Source organism: Amphibalanus amphitrite, unplaced genomic scaffold, assembly GCF_019059575.1.
Source record: "Amphibalanus amphitrite isolate SeventyFive unplaced genomic scaffold, NRLGWU_Aamphi_draft 000326F_arrow, whole genome shotgun sequence".
In the NCBI taxonomy this organism is placed as follows: domain Eukaryota; kingdom Metazoa; phylum Arthropoda; class Thecostraca; order Balanomorpha; family Balanidae; genus Amphibalanus; species Amphibalanus amphitrite.
The window spans coordinates 381,414-397,444 of NW_024881821.1; the positions used below are offsets into that span (position 1 = coordinate 381,414).

At 49.4% G+C, this 16,031-nt stretch overlaps 2 protein-coding genes across 3 annotated transcripts; one reads left to right on the forward strand and one right to left on the reverse strand.

Annotated features, from left to right (window-relative positions):
* Positions 1-13: 13 nt before the first annotated feature.
* LOC122388537 (zinc finger protein 551-like) lies at positions 14-5,652 on the reverse strand. 2 transcript variants are annotated; one of them, XM_043379732.1, is made up of 4 exons: positions 5,587-5,652; positions 4,093-4,846; positions 3,616-3,738; positions 14-2,460 (listed from the first exon to the last, which is right to left on the reverse strand). In XM_043379732.1, exons 2-4 carry the CDS (start codon positions 4,763-4,765, stop codon positions 1,643-1,645), a joined length of 1,614 nt encoding a protein of 537 aa, XP_043235667.1. In that variant the 5' UTR covers positions 4,766-4,846; positions 5,587-5,652; the 3' UTR covers positions 14-1,642. The 2 variants fall into 2 exon arrangements, with proteins under 2 accessions (XP_043235667.1, XP_043235668.1); XM_043379733.1 differs by having other exon boundaries at positions 5,572-5,595.
* A 317-nt stretch (positions 5,653-5,969) lies between these two features.
* On the forward strand, positions 5,970-9,977 carry LOC122388549 (transforming growth factor beta regulator 1-like). The gene is made up of 3 exons (XM_043379758.1): positions 5,970-6,010; positions 7,311-7,449; positions 7,848-9,977. The coding sequence occupies exons 2-3, from the start codon at positions 7,328-7,330 to the stop codon at positions 9,238-9,240; spliced, it is 1,515 nt and encodes a 504-aa protein (XP_043235693.1). The 5' UTR covers positions 5,970-6,010; positions 7,311-7,327; the 3' UTR covers positions 9,241-9,977.
* Positions 9,978-16,031: the final 6,054 nt, after the last annotated feature.

Below are 16,031 nucleotides of genomic sequence, written 5' to 3' on the forward strand. Positions count from 1 at the left end.
TTTTACACCCTGGGCCTGGCCAGGCCAGTGACAGCAAGTAGGAGCCGCTATTGCCCTATAAGTAGGTGCATACAGCAGACATTATTACTGCCTAATGTCTATTTACAGACATAACACACATTAGTCCACACATTAGTCCACATCTTTGCCGGTCCCGTAGCTCAGTTGGTTAGAGCGTTGGACTCCGCGTGGTGAGAGCACGCGTTCCCGGTTATAACAGTCCGGGTTCGAAGCGCGACGGGCGCTCGACATTTATGGGCCTCCTGACAGGTATGGTTGCGGTTGGTGGCAGGCCGTAGCCAGGCGAAGTCAGCGAGGGGACCGGCCGTGCGCGGCTTTGTGCGCACGTTAAACTTTGGACTCTAAATTCTGCCATAGAATCGGAATTGCGCGATCGGAGGGTAGAGGGCAGGGTCATCGCAACAAGCTTCGCTTAGCGGTGGCTCTGTCCTTGTGAATCCTTCCCATCAAAAGGTTCGGACAAAATTTATAAAAAAAAAGAAAAAAAAAACTGAATCGCATAAACATCTCTGAAAGGGCAGTACTCGGTCGGTATTCATTCGACACAGCAAAGGATCATCTCAGGACTAATTCTGGTGCGCCTAGGTGGTGTAGGTAGCACGCTCACGAGAAGGTGGCAAGCTGGCAACGGCTGCACACGTGAGGACACTCATTCCACCGAAAGTTAATGCATACAAGAACACTTCACATACACCACAACCTCAACACTTTGTGTAGCTATGCTTTCCATATATGAACACTGGATGGCATTCAAAAAGCGAAGTTCCTTCGATATTTTCTAAATGAACTTTCGGATAGCTCTAAGTGTGTTTGCTTCGATGTTTTCTACATATTGCAGGCAAGCCAGCGTCCATAAAAAAGGATGAGGGAGATCGGTTATAGTCTCCACCCCACTGCGTTGCATTCTGTTGCAACTATACGACGGAACAAGTATCAATTACAAAGAAAAATAGACGTCATAAGATGTTCTGCATGTGAAGCCATCGAAGAGAAAAAGCCTGCAAAACCATAGCAGTTCAACATATATGGCACGATTTTGAATGAAATGACGCAATAAAGTTGTGAGGACAAAAAGTATAGCCACAAAAGACATCCGGCACCAGCTCAAAGCCAAGACTTTTGGCTGACGTCCTAGAGCTGGTTAACATAAATTACAGCCCCAATGACTTATGTTACACAGTACACATCAAAACACTATATAACATACACAAGTTGCACTACAGATGCACAAGATGTACCACCTAATGCTGTGCTTCACAGGTTTAGAGAGACATCCTTGCACCAGGATAATCGAAATTATGATTGTCAAGACAGTACGTGCGCTGAATTCGAACTTTCGTTACACACTGACATGTAACGAAATGTGACTTTCTAACGAGCACAGTGAATAGAACACCTACTCCTGCCAAGAAGAAAAAAGCCAGACATAATCGTATCTAAGCGACATCAAATAATGCACGACGGTTTAATTTATACAAAGCACCTTCAGCACTACAAATTATCGATCTAATACCTACAAATGTAACAACCGCATGCCAACGATTCGCTCGAGCGACCCTATCCCTCCATTTTCTACACTAAACCAAACACGATCCAGCGTCCACGAGTGTCTAGTTTGACCTCACAACTCTTCAACAGTGATCTCACTCAAATTGTCCGCCAGTGGAGGCTCTATAACGCCCATATCATCCTCACTGGATTCATCCTGCATCATCCTCGCTCCCGCCTCCAGCATCGCCCTCTCTTCCTCTTTCCTCGGCCTTCCGCGACTTCTAACCTGCTCCCTCGGCGGCAGAAGCGCCAGATCCTCCACCAGGGTCTGTGACATGCGCTTCCTACCAGTGCGCACGATACTGACAGGAGCTGGGAGAACCAACACGTCAGCTACGTGTTTAGGAGGGCGCCCACCAGGATGAGGGGCTAGACCGGCCTTCCAGAGGGCTTTTCGAGGGTTGTCGTCTCCTTCTTCCCGCCTTTTCCGCTTTCGGATCTTCGGTGTGCTTTTGGCGTTCACCCTTTTTACAGTCCCTGTTTCTGTTACCACAATATGTTCCTGCTCATCATTTCCTCCCAGTTCTTCAACATTTGCCTCTTCAACACCCTGTCCATCATTCCCTCCAACATCATCAGCATACACCACCGGCTCCACTTTGGCCTTCTTCGCCACAACCACCGGACTATCCAACTCCTCCACACACTCAGCTTGTTTTCTAGGACGACCACTACCCCTCGGCACCGTCCCAGCCGGGGTCAGCTTCAGTGGTTCCTCTCCATGCTGATTGAACGCGTGCTGGTTCAGACCGCTGCGGTCCACGAACGCTGCACCGCAGTGACGGCACGTGTACGGTTTGTCCCCCGTGTGTGCACGCTCGTGGCGATCCACGTGGTTTTTCTGGACGAAGGTACGCTGGCAGAAACGGCATGCGTACGGACGCTCACCTGGGGAACGATATTTGGGTACTCAACGCTAAGTAAAATAGATGACTCAAGAATGCACGCAGGTATACGTAATGCTTATGTCTGTATGCAGCTGTATACATGTTTATTTAGACCAAGCTTTACTTCCTTCATTGTTTTTTATATGCAGTTGGCAGGCAATATTTATAGATGAACTGACTACTGATAAGACGCAAGAATACAACCGAAAGCTTCACACTCATCGATATGTAGATGGCGCCACACGGCACACGAGATATAAAAAATAAATGTCTGGGAAAATCGCCTAATTGTTAACTGAATAGCCACCAATGAAGGAAAAATGTGAGCCTATCAATTTTCGCCACCCGTGACACATTATTGGCAAATCTATAAAAAGACGTTTTTTTGCCATTATTCACTGCGCAACCATTCATAACTGATGAAGTGCGATTGCTTGGCATTTTGGGACGCAATGATAGCAGCGGGTTCAGCATCCGTCTATCTGGTAACTCAGAGAACGGCCTCATCTCCATCCCTAACCTTCCTCCAACAGACACCAGCACTTTGCGGTCTCCCATCATGAATCAGACGATCTCTACCCGCCAGAACAACATGCACATCAATTTGCGTGCGGTGTCCACACTGCAGCATTTTTAGTTACGTTTCGTCAGATGGCTTCGCTTTCAGAGCAGTCCTTCCCCGGCCACCCACTATGAAGTCGCCCGTGCTCGTGGTATGAAGTCAGACCACTCTAACACCCTTCCCTTCCCTCTTCAAAGGACACCCAATGAGCGTGCCATCTATCGAACTATTACAACTCTACCGAACTTTGTATAAGGCAGCCTCGCTACCTCACCCATAAAAGTAGTCCTCATCCTCCGTCACCTACCAATGTGAAGCCGCTCGTGCTGCATTAATTCGCTCAACATTTAAGCCTTCCCTCTTCTAAAGACCTAATGAGTGTACCACCTCCGGTCCTCCCGAACTATAACAGGCATCTCATCCCACCAGACCAGCCCTCCCCATCCACCTACCGGAATAAAGTCCCTTCAGTTTCCTACATCTCACGGCTCTCCGCCCATCAAAGCAGCCTCCCCCGGCAATCTATCAATGTGAAGTCCCTCGAGTTACATTGATGGTCCCAAGCCATCAGAGCAGCCCTCTCCGTCCACCTACCGGTATGAAGCCGTTCGTGTTGCATCAGACCGCTCTGCTGTTTGAAGGCCTTGTCACAGTAGCTACACTGGTACGGCCGTTCACCCGTGTGGCGACGAATGTGCTGCCGTAGCGAGTTGGTGTCTGGGGAATTAGAGCAGTGACGTTAGTATGAACATATTTACACACAGGAAGGGAAGCACTCGATGTCATGAAGTTATCTACGATAGATTCATTCTAGGGGAAACAGCGTTAAGCTTAGGAGGATACACAGAATCAAAATGATGGAAAATACTAGTCCACTATCCATCGGTAGCTAGCCATAAGATAAACTTTGAAGATAGCCATCAAGCTTCTATCCATCGCGGAGCCGATGTCACGGAAAATTACGGTAGCAATACCATACCAATATTACGTTACCAATACCAATATTACGTTAGCAATTACCCTGTGCAATTAGCAAGACTGACAAAACAACTATTCATCCATTCCCCCCACCTTTGAACTTCATGTCGCAGTAGTTGCAGCTGTGCTTCCTCTCCAGACTGTGCACCCTCATGTGAACCACCACCGCACCCTTCAGCTTGAACGTCTTCCCGCAGATGCGGCAGCTGTAACTGTGAAGCTCCTCCACCAGCGGTACGGGTGGCGGAGGCGGGCCCGCGACTCGAGCCACCGGTGATCGACTCGGGCTGTCTGGAAGGGCTGAGGAATTGGCAGGTTTGGACGCCTTGGTTGATTTGGGTTTGGTAGGTTTGGATGGTCCGGCTGCGGCAGATGTGGAGGAACATGGGACAGGGGTGGGGGTGGGGGCTTCCACCTGTGGTGCGGCAGATGGGGCAGAAGCCTCACAAGTGCACTTGCATTTGCACTGTTTAGCTGGCTGCTGCTGAGGCTGCTGCTGTGGGTTATGAAGAGGATGCAGATAGCCCACTTGCATGGATGGAGCAGAAGGAGAGGTCTGCTCCACAACTGTATAAGTCATCTGCACACAGGATGCTGTTGACTGCGGGTGGTGTGGATAAGCCATTGGAACAGAGTGCTGCTGCTGCTGCTGGATTGCCTCGTACGGCTGCTGTACAGGCTCCGTCGGGTAGTAGGCCGATGGGTCGGCAGGAATGTCTGGGTGGTGGAGCACAAGCTCTGTGATTTCCTGGTGAGAAGGGTCCATGGTGTTGGCAGTATGCCTTGGAGTCTCTCTGGCACCACTGGTCAATCCTTGACTGATGATCGATGAAGACACAGCTGCCACCTGCAACAGTGCACAAGACAAATTAAAAGCTGCAGTCAGAATATGTAATTCAAATGCAGCATGCCAGCCATCAACAGCAGAGTACAGCATTGAACAGCATTGAACATTCAATAGCTATATTGATATCTACCTATGCATTTTGAAGGGCATTACTCTAACCTAAATATCACACAAATAAGTGAGATAGGTATTTAATAGGGTGGTTCAACTGACACCATTAGGACACTCAAAAGATGCTTGATGATTTGGAAGAATTTCAAGTCTTTATTTAAGAGCTTAGTGCCAGCCGGGCCCAGCCGTCTTGCAGTAAAACGGTCAATTCTTATTATGTCATATTTTGAACGCAAAACGAGTGCATTTTTTAAAATATGTGAGCTAATTTAAGTCTTTCATACTTCCAGTCCACCTGTCAAACAATATCATTGGAAAATAGTGGGTGCTCGGAACAAGAACACACTGCCCACAATTGAGTTTTAAATTTCAGAAAGCTTAAGTGTGATAAAAATTCATCCTCTAAAGGAGTGCGTTAAACATCAGAGAAAGTAGCAGTATTCATGCAAGAAACGTGATTAATGGGAAATATGCTACCTGTACCCATCAAGGTACGATTAGCTCTGCCTCTTGGACAATGGATGACACTGATGTCTGAAATGATCACATTTAGTGTAAAAAAGAAACAGCTATTCGAAAAAGGAGCTTAGGAAATTCATGGACTTCTTCCTGACAATAATTATAAGTACCGGTAAGGAGTCACGATTATAATAGCCTCTTATTATTATTAAATGCAATGATGCACAACATGCAGAATCTGCCGAAACCTGCAAGATGCGCTTGAGATGCGCCGTTTCTGCCGCAAAGCAATTGCTCACATTTACTAAAAAAATGCACTCGTTCTAATATTGTGACGTCATAAGTATTGACCGTTTTACCGCAAGGTGGCTGGTTAGCAATTACCTCACAATAAGACATTAAGGCATCATTTTAGACCAATTTTCTTTTCTATCACCAATACTCAAGTTTTCAACACAAATATGTATTCATTTCAGGCTACAAATACTGTTGGGCTTTTGTGACGTATTCAACGATGGCAAGTGGTCATGAGTCTTCAAAAGAATACAGAGGGGTGTTCACGGGCACCGCACACTGCTGCGTGCGGTGTGTGCGGTGCGTCCAGCAGGCGTGGGGGTAGGGGATGGGTAGGCGGTTGTGACGTCACGGCTGCGTGCGGTGGACGGTCCGCTGTGGCCAGTCCCGACCGGCCACAGCGATCGCTGTGTGCGGTGACGGAAGGCTGACGTAGGGACGAAGTGGGCGGAGCTTGGAGGCTGTGTGCGGTCCGACCGCACACAGGGCCCGTGAACAGCCCTCAGATGTTTGTTTTCGCTATCCTTGACATCCTTGATAACAATGGCCTTGGGCCTGTTCCAGCGCCTCCAGTAGAAATTCTTGACTGGAGGCTCTACCAGAGGTTTCACTGGAGGCGCTGGAACGCAATCTGGAGATTTCTGGAGATTGGCATCAAATATACTAAAAGTATGACGATTGTCCTCTCTTGAAACGCAAAATTTATTTGCAATTTTATTAAAAAAGATAAACAAAATTATAGCAATGTAATTTTCTTTACATTCAAGTTGTAAAAGAATCGGTCAAAAGTCCTTTGTTTACATTCGTGATTGTCACATGTGCGCCATAATTGTAGACCAGAGCCTCCAGAGAAATTTGGACCTCTCAACTCTCTGGAGGCTACTGGAGGTTTCTGGAGCTTTGGCGAGAGCTTTCTGGAGCTTTCTGGAGGCGCTGGAACGCTCTCTGGAGGATTCTAGAGCTTTCTGGAGCTTTCTGGAGGTTTCTGGAGGCGCTGGAACAGGCCCCTTGATAACAATGAAACTAATAAGTGTTTGGGAGGATGGATACTCAGTCTGCGCGCCCTAACTCTCCAACAACAACAACGATACTCAGTCTAGAAAATAGAAATTACATCAGAGTTATCATAAAGTACGAAATATATAGAGCTTTCTTCTGTTTGACTGGGTCAGGGTGTTTGATGCGGGGATATCTTTGCTTGCAGTGTTTCAGTTTGCTTAGTACCAAGGTATATTCAAATTCACTGAATATTATCCAAATAGAGACTTATTTCATGTATTATTCGTACCAATACAGTATAGGAATGACTTAGCCTTTATCTTTCACAGCAGTTATGGGATATTTTGTTGAAGATGCTAGGGGTAAGGGGACAGACGTGTAATATGTTCAAGGGTGATTGTGGTTGTAGTTTGGCTGCAAGGCATTACATTTAGTGTATTATGAATTTCAGGATATAAGTATGCAGTAAGTTATGGATGTTTTCTTATGTAATGTAGGTAGGTATACACTACACATGAGATCTGCATGTATGTTGATTTATAGTTAAGGTTTTAATGATTTATCTCAGATGAACCCTAACTTATTGTCAATTTTCTTGCAGGTTCCACTAAAGCTGTGATGCCAAACCCATCTCAGCTTGTGGGAGCTTCTTCCCTGAGCCTAGCTAAGAAGAAAAGATCAAAAGCTGTGAAAGCCAAAGCTCTAAAAAGCCATGAACTGGACTCTAGCCCTAAAGCAAAGTGAGTGAATTAAAGTGACTCATACTAATATAACTTGGTATCAATCACACTGAAAGAGCATCCTGCTTTGAACATATACCTATGAGTGTAAGGAAATGGCTCTTTACAGTGCTCAGCTACAACAGCTTTAAGCAAGTAGTTCCAAAATTATTTTTGCATGCCCATTATGCTTTTTGAACTGCTTTCTTTCACCAGCTTAGACCCATCATTTTCAGCATAATTGCCAGTCAGCCCTTCTGATACTTGCAGGCATTCAGTTGCTTTGGGCAAATAACTGGTTTTTCTTTAATTGATGTGATTCCCCACAAGTGTACTGTTTCAAATGCCATAATTTGTTACAGAGGAAAGTTAAATTGGTGATTCAACATCATTGTCTTATGAATGTTTTATTTTTCCAGGTACCGGCGGCTACGGAAGATGGTGCGTGCTCTCGTCTACGAAAACGGCGCACTTTGTGACGAGACGGCTCGCGCACAGCGTCTGGTACTTCAGGCCCAGGAGGAGCGCCGATTTCTGCTGCAGAAACTGATTCAGTTTGAGCAGCAGTGTGCGACACCAGCGCCCCAAGCGGCGGCCGCCGGAACTGGGGCTCGGTCAGCGACCCACACTAATGCGTCCATTGCTAGCGCGGCTAGCACAGCAGCGGCAGTGGGCAGAACAGCATCAACACCCGTAGCCAATGCAGTACTTCTGCCAGTACCTGGAGTCTCTCTTGCTGGGATCCCCACCGCGCGATCAGTGGCGCCTCTGGTGGCGACGCCTGGAACCAGCACTTCTCATATCACACCACTAGTGGCGCCAGCGTCGGTCGGTCGGTCTGCCGCGCCTCTGATGGCCAGTATGGGTACCGTCCGCCCCCACAGTGCACCCGTCGCAGTGGCGGTGGCCAGAGGGTCTACAGGGCGGACACCGACTCCCCTTACTGTCGTATCAGCTACGGTTGATGGACTACCAACACCTCTAGTTGTAAGCGCGGGGACTTCAAGAGCTGCAATTCAACCATCGGGGACCTCGCTACAGCAGTCGTCTTCCCAGACCGTGGGAGCCCTCCCCTCTCACTCTACCTCCCCTCAGTGGCGCCCAGCTCCCGCTCTACCCAGCCCCCGCACCTCTACTCCCTCCGTCTCTCGTCGTGTCGCTCGAGGTCCACGCCGACTCGTATCTGCTCTACCTCGAGATGCGTCTGGTGTAGTGGTGTTGCCTTTGCGTCTGGGAGGCCTCACTCTACAGAGCTTGGGCCGTGTGTTACCTGATCGACCTGCCTACCACTCAACCACCGCCCTCTACCCTGTCGGTTTCGTGTCTCTACGACGCTTCATCAGTGTAACTACGCCCCGCCGAGCTGGAGTATATCGATGTGCCATCGAAGACGGCGGCGCGCACCCCCGCTTTTCCATCACATCCATCACTCAGACATCTGAAGGAAGTGACAACGCTGACCCGTCACCAGAGTCTTCCACAGCCTCTTCAGCACCTTCTTCCTCTTCCCAACCCGTGACATTCCTCGGAAGAAGCGCAGACGAGTGCCATCGCCAACTTCTTCAGCGTCTATCTGGGGCACTTGGACGTCCTCTGCCCGCCTCATGCCGTGTCGTCGGAGAAGCATTCTTCGGTCTGACCCATCCTTCCGTACAGCAGCTGCTACAGGCTTCAGCAGGGGCGGCGCAGTGCGGGAGGTATAGGAGTGTGGCGTTTGAGGTGACTGAAGCGACTGTGGCGGTGCCGGGGGAGACTGAGCCGAGTGTAAACGGGTCGGCGCTGTGGGCTAGGCTGGTAGAGGGGGCCCAGTGAGGATAGAAGGCCCCAGTGAGGATAGAGGGCCCCAGTGAGGATAGAGGGGCCCAGTGAGGATAGAGGGGCCAATGAAAGATAGAGGATCCAAATGGAGGACAAAGGGGCCTAATGAAGGATAGAGGGGTCGCTGATGATAGAGGGGACACTGATGATAGAGGGGACACTGAGCATAGAGGGGTCACTGGTCAGTGAGGATGGAGGGGTCCAATGAAAGATAGAGGATCCAAATGGAGGACAGAGGGACCCAATGAACACAGTAGGGTAGCGGCCCAGTTGAGGGACCGTGCTGTGAGCCTGGCTAGTAGAGTTGGCCAGTGAGGATAGAGGGACCCCAGTGAGAGCAGAGGGCCCGCACTGTAGGCCCACTGAGGACAGACTTGGGGCTGAGCTTTAGGTTGAAATGGCTGAGTGCCGATTGGGTCCAGTGGGGAAGGAGGTCATAGAGGGATGCCGTGGGGTCCAGCGACAAAGTGACCACGCTCCGGGCTCAGAGTTTAGGACTGAGCTGTGGATTCAGTCGGCAAAGGTCCATTGAGGTCAGAGGGGAATGAAGTGCCTCCGGTCGGTAAACTGAGGGGCAGGAGGGCGGGGACCGTTTTCAGGGAACGATATTGACTTATGTGTAAACCTGTCTACTGTGTTTTGATCTCATTGTAAAATAGAGTGTGAACTTTCATTTGTTGATACGCTTGCTGACGTGGAGAAAGCTTCGCCCAATGAATATGTCGAACAAATACAGCTTTTATTGAGACTAAGGAGCGATGGGCGACAGATAGCCAACAAGTCTTCACACTTCGATCTCAATGGTCGGGCTGATGTAAATTTGTAGTGTACCTAGGCATATAATAATAATATCAACTGGTATTTTTTTTCAAACCTCACATCTATAGCTTTTTCCGTGAACTTCCGGGAAGCACGAAGATCACCCTTAAATTAAAAGTTTCCAATCGTCCGATCCTGAAATCCTGATCAAATGTGTGCTTTTGTAAGCTTGTTCTGACATTGCTTGATCTGTCAAAGCAGACCAACTTGCATAGGCGGCGGAACGGGGAGGGCACTGGGGCACCGTGCCCTTTTTGATTTTGACATTTTAACATTAGCCCTATGGGCGTTGCATGGAAAGAATGGTACATACCAAAAGTCGGCAGTGTCCCCCCCCCCCCTTAGTTGAAGGTGTTCCGCCGCTACTGCCAACTTGAGAACATCCCAGTGACTACTTTTTTGAAAGTTTCTATCCAATTGGTCGGAAATTCACGGGACGATGGAAGTGGGGTTTGGAAAAAAAAAACGCGTCGATTTAGTATAAGCAGACTGGATTACCGATGACGCTCAGGTTTAGGTACATAATTCGGTATGCCTTATGGTCTAGATATCATTATAGTCTCTTGACAATTCAGTCACCCGACTCTGAGGCTGGGGGGATCCAGAGCGTCGTAAGCCTCGTCGCAGCTGCGACGTGTCGCAAGTTGTGTAGTAAGTCGTTTTTGGAGGGATCAATTGATGAGTAGCGTTACTTAAGAAGTAAAGTCTATCGCAAAGTGCCTGATTTACGACACAACTTACGAATTTGAAATAGCAGTCGTAAGTTGTGTCGCAAGTTGATATGGCCTTGAGGGAGAGGTCACAGGTCACAGGTCATTAGGGTCATGGTCACGAAATTTGCATGGTACGTGGAAAATTGTTGAAACTTGAGATCCTGAAAATTTCGTTGCAATCCGTTGCCGCTAACGCGAGTTCTAAAGCAAGAACCAACGGTTCGTCTATGAGGCCTCAATCCGCGCCAGCGAGAGTGTTGAACATGGTGCATAATATGTTATATTCACATTTATTGGGGTATTCATGGATATGAAGTAGCCTAACACCATTCCAGCAACTACTGGCGAATCCAGAAAGGCGGTCTTGGACGTTGCGAGGGGCATCCCCCAAAGGATTCTCCCAATTCTAAAAACGATGTGTCCCAGATGACCCCCATGACCTCGAATTGATCTCTGTGATGACCCCAAGTTGACCTCTGTAACCTGACGTGTCCCAGATGACCTCCAATTGAGCTTTGTGATGACCCCAAGTTGACCTCTGTAACCTGACCAGGGGTGTCGATTTTTCAAAATGGTTGGGGGTGCTCAACCACTGCACCGGGTGAAAGATTGCAGCTTTGCCATGGGGCACAACCGTACAAGGCATGCAGGGTATCACCATAAGGTACTGATAATCCCGGGATTTCCACTAATATTTCCCAAAGGTTAAACGTTCTTCAAAATCATTCTGCTCGTCCTAGTACTTGGCTTACCTCATTACAATAAACATCTTTCCGAAAAAAGTCGTACATTTGCCGGCAGCTCGGCAGCAGCCCCGGCACCTCTGTAATAAGGTGACAGAAACCGATGATCGCGATTAGCACCGGTGCAGCAGCCCCTGCGGTCCACAGGGGCGGATATTGCGCGGGAGGCAACGGTATAACTACGAGGCTCTGGCGTTAATCAGACGATCACAATAATCGTTGAAAAAATGACACGTGGTCGCATTTCGATATTTATGGGTTTACGATTTTCCTCAGTGGCGTAGCCAGGTGGGCCCGTGAGGCACATGCCCCCCCCCCCATCAGGTTCAGGGGCCCATCGGGTTATTCGGGCCTGAGGGGCCCTGCGGCGCCAATTGGACGCTGAGGTTCCACGTTGGCTATACAGGGTGTTTCACAATTAACGTTACAAGATCAAAGCTCAATATCTCTGGGCATAATGACTTTATTTCCGCCAAAATTGCACCATATGCACCCAAAACCACAGAGACCAACATCCTTAAGTCCTACTCGAAGTGGCCGCCTCCAGCCTTCACAGCGGCAGCCAACCGTCTCCTGAAGTCACGGACTGCGGCACGCACAACCGCGTCGGGGATCTTCTGCCAGGCGCTGATCAGAGATCGCTTGAGATCGTCGATCTTCTTGTGCGGTTTGGAGCAGGCTTCCTTCTCGAGCACAGACCACATCGTGTAATCCATCGGATTCAGATTTGGGGATGATGGGGGCCACTGGTCCTTGGTGATGAAGCCTGGGCAGTGGGCAGTTGTCTTCGCACCACTGTTGGGTGACGCGCGCGGTGTGGCTTGTTGCGCCGTCCTGCTGAAAAGTCCAGCCCTTGTCTCCGTACGTCTTCTTGGCCCACGGCTTCAGCGTCTGTTCAAGGATGGTCTCGATGTAGGTTTCTTTGTTGATTTTTGGGACTTTGGATAAAGTCCCTTTTCATCCTGGATTTTGCGGCTTTCATCTTCAGACGCGGGTGTGGACTTGTGTGGCGGCGCGAAGGTACTGGACTCGAATGACCTCTAGACTGCAAGGAGGGTCAAGATCTGTGCTTTCTGGCGACCGACAGCTGTTGCGGAGTTTCATGCACTAGTGCACCCGATCCGCATCGCGGCGGGCCGCAGGGGGCACACGTTAATCCACCCACACATCCCAGCCGCCAGGTCGGCTCGCCGGCCGGCACGCAAGTCACCTTTCTGACACGAGGTACGAAATGACGTCATTGCCATTGAAGCCTGTGCGTTGAAGACTTGAAATTCATACAGGAGGTGCGTAATAGATACCTGTTGACTACACCACGCAGCCATGTACAGCCGTCTTCAAACAGGTCCTCGAGCAACAAGCTTATCACACAGGCTCTAATCCTGATATTCGAGATAATCGCAGACTCGGACCTCATTTGGATCAGACTTTCATCTGCTACACCCATTATCTGTCCAAAGGGCATTCAAAATGCAATTAACCAGGACCAGAATTATGTGCTCTTTCCAATGGTGTATAATATTTTCAGAAAAACCACCTTTAAGTGCATCAAAATTGAGTGGGAACTCTTGTAACGGTAATTGTGAAACACCCTGTATTTGGACTCAGAAGGGCCCCACAGGGCTCGATAAGAACACCTCATGGGCCTACAAGTACCAACATTATCTCCATAAGGGCCCCAAGCCAGCCTCTGAGGGCCACTTGCCGGCCTCTGGGGGTCTTAACCGGCGTATAGGGGGCCAGCTCTAGGAGCTGCACACCCGCCTGTAATGGCCCCACGGCCCACACCCATTTCTCTGAGGGCCCCTATAACGGCGACTGTGAGGGCCCTCACCGGCGCCCCTGAGCGCCACACCGGCGTCTCTGAGGGCCCCACACCCCTAACTCTGAGGCCCTACACCAATGCCTTTAAAAACCCTACATGGGCGGTTCTGAGGGCCCTTGTCAGTTACCAGCGACCCTGACGGCCCCACACAGGTGACTCGGAGGGTCCCAGCGGCGTCTGAGCGCACCATGCCAGTCTCTGAGAACCCCACAAGGCTCCTGAAGGCACCAGTGACCTCTTGATATCTTCTTGTCGGCCTATCAAGGGTTCGTTCCGTAACAGCAGTTCTGAGGGCCCCACGCTCGCCTGTGATGGCCCTAAAGCAGTGTCTCAGAGAGCCCCCACAACGGCGCCTGTGAAGTGTGAGGGCCGTCACCGGCGACTGTGAAGCCCCCACACCGGCGCCTCCAGTCCGGGGGCCCCACATTGCCATATCTTAGGGCCCCACCACTAGTGCCTCTTAAGGCCCTATATCGATGGCTCTGAGGGCCCAACATCGTAGCTTCTGAACTCTGAAGGCCCCACAAGTGCGTATGTGACGGCCACCCTGCCACCGGTGACATTTGAAGGCCCCACACCGGCGACTCTGAGGGCCCCATCGGCGTCTGAGTCCGTTCCGGTCTCTAAAGACGACCCCACAGGGTTTCTGAAGGTACTACCGGCCTCTGATGGCCCTTTGCTGGCCTCTGAGGGCCCGTCGCCGGTCTCTAGAGCCCCCTGCCGGCTTGTAAAGAGTACGCGCCAGCAGCTCTAAGGGTCCGACACACGTGTACGACGGACCCACACCAGTGTCTTTGCAACTTAACGTCTTTTTTCGCCCTTCTTCTTAAAACTAACTTTTCTTTTCTTTACATCTTTATTTCATGCCTTGTAAATTGCGTAATTGTTTTATTTTTAGTAGTGAAATACTGCAGAACAATTATTTTCCTCAAGCAGAGTTAGTGGGAGTTATTGAGGGACAAAATCATTGGGGGTGCCCGGAAAACCATTGGGGGTGCTCATTTGAGCATTGGGGGTGCTGCAGCACCCCCAAAGGTATACAAATCGACACCTGAACCTGACGTGTCCCAGATGACCTCCGTGACCTCCAATAGAGCTCTGTGATGACCCCAAGTTGACCTCTGTGACCTGACGTGTCCCTTGATGACCCCCATGACCTCCAATAGAGCTCTGTGATGACCCCAAGTTGACCTCTGTTACCTGAAGTGTCCCAGATGACCTCCGTGACCTCCAATTGAGCTCTCTGATGACTCCAAGCTGACCTCTGTGACTTGATGTGTCCCAGATGACCTCCAATTGAGCTCTGTGATGACCCCAAGTTGACCTCTGTAGCCTGACGTGTCACAGATGACCTGCGTGATCTCCAATAGAGCTCTGTGGTGACCCCAAGTTTACCTCTGTGACCTGACGTGTCCCAGATGACCTCCAATTGAGCTCTGTGATGACCCCAAGTTGACCTCTGTATCCTGACGTGTCCCAGATGACCTCCGTGACCTCCAATTGAGGTCTGTGATGATCTCAAGTTGACCTCTGTGACCTGACGTGTCCCATATGACCTCTGTAACCTCTAAGTGACCCCTCTGATGACTCCAAGCTGACCTATCTGACCTGATGTGCCCCAGATAACCGACATGACCTTCAATTGAGCTCTGTGATGACCCCAAGTTGACCTTTGTGACTTGACGTGTCCCAGATGACCTCCGTGACCTCCAATTGAGCTCTTTGATGACCTCAAGCTGACCTCTGTGACCTGGCGTGTCCCAGATGACCCCCAATTGAGCTCTGTGATGACCCCGAGTTGACCTCTGTAACCTGACGTGCCCTCAAGTTGCCTTCTGTGACCTGACGTGTCTCAGATTACTTCCGTGGTCTCCAATTGAGCTCTGTGATGACCCCAAGTTGACCTCCGTGACCTGAAGTGTCCCAGATGACCTCTGTAACTTCCAATTGTGACCTCAATCTCCAACTCTACTAACTCTCTGTGACCTCATACTCTCTTAACTCATTTCTTCTAAAGCATCGCTTCTAGATGCCCTATAGCGCCACGAATCTCCTGTGATCGATCCCAAAATTCATGGCAACTCACGTGAGCGTAAGCAACCACAAGTCACCCAGTTGAGACAAAGCTTCAGAATCAGAGAACATGCTTGAACTGGCTGTCTCATAAGCTCGCAAACCAGAAGGGCGAATGTTCCTTTATGCTTGATAGAGTTTTCGACCTTACTGACGCTTACTACGGGATCAGCTGATCGTGTAGCCTTTTAAATTCTCGAGTAAAGCTGGTATTTAAACCTTGTCGCAGCTACGTTCTGTCGTATCCTCCGACAAACCCCTCTTTCCTCAACATCCCTCCTTTTTCGCTACGACACACTGAGAGCTGTTTTGATTCCTTTTAAGCATATTAGGGGAATTGGTCTAAAACAACACCCTGATCATTTCTCCGAATATACACCAAATACACTTTCTTTAAATATCACTCTGAAATTCTTCTAATATACCCTACACTGAGAACCTTTTTGATTCCTTTTGAGCATATTAGGGGTTTTGGTCTAAAACAACACCCTGATGATTTCTTCGAATATACCCAAACTATACCCTTGCTCTTTAAATAGCTCCCTTGAATTCTTCTAATATACCCTAGTAAGTACCGAAGAGGAAAGGAATATGATTCCTGTTCTATTCCCT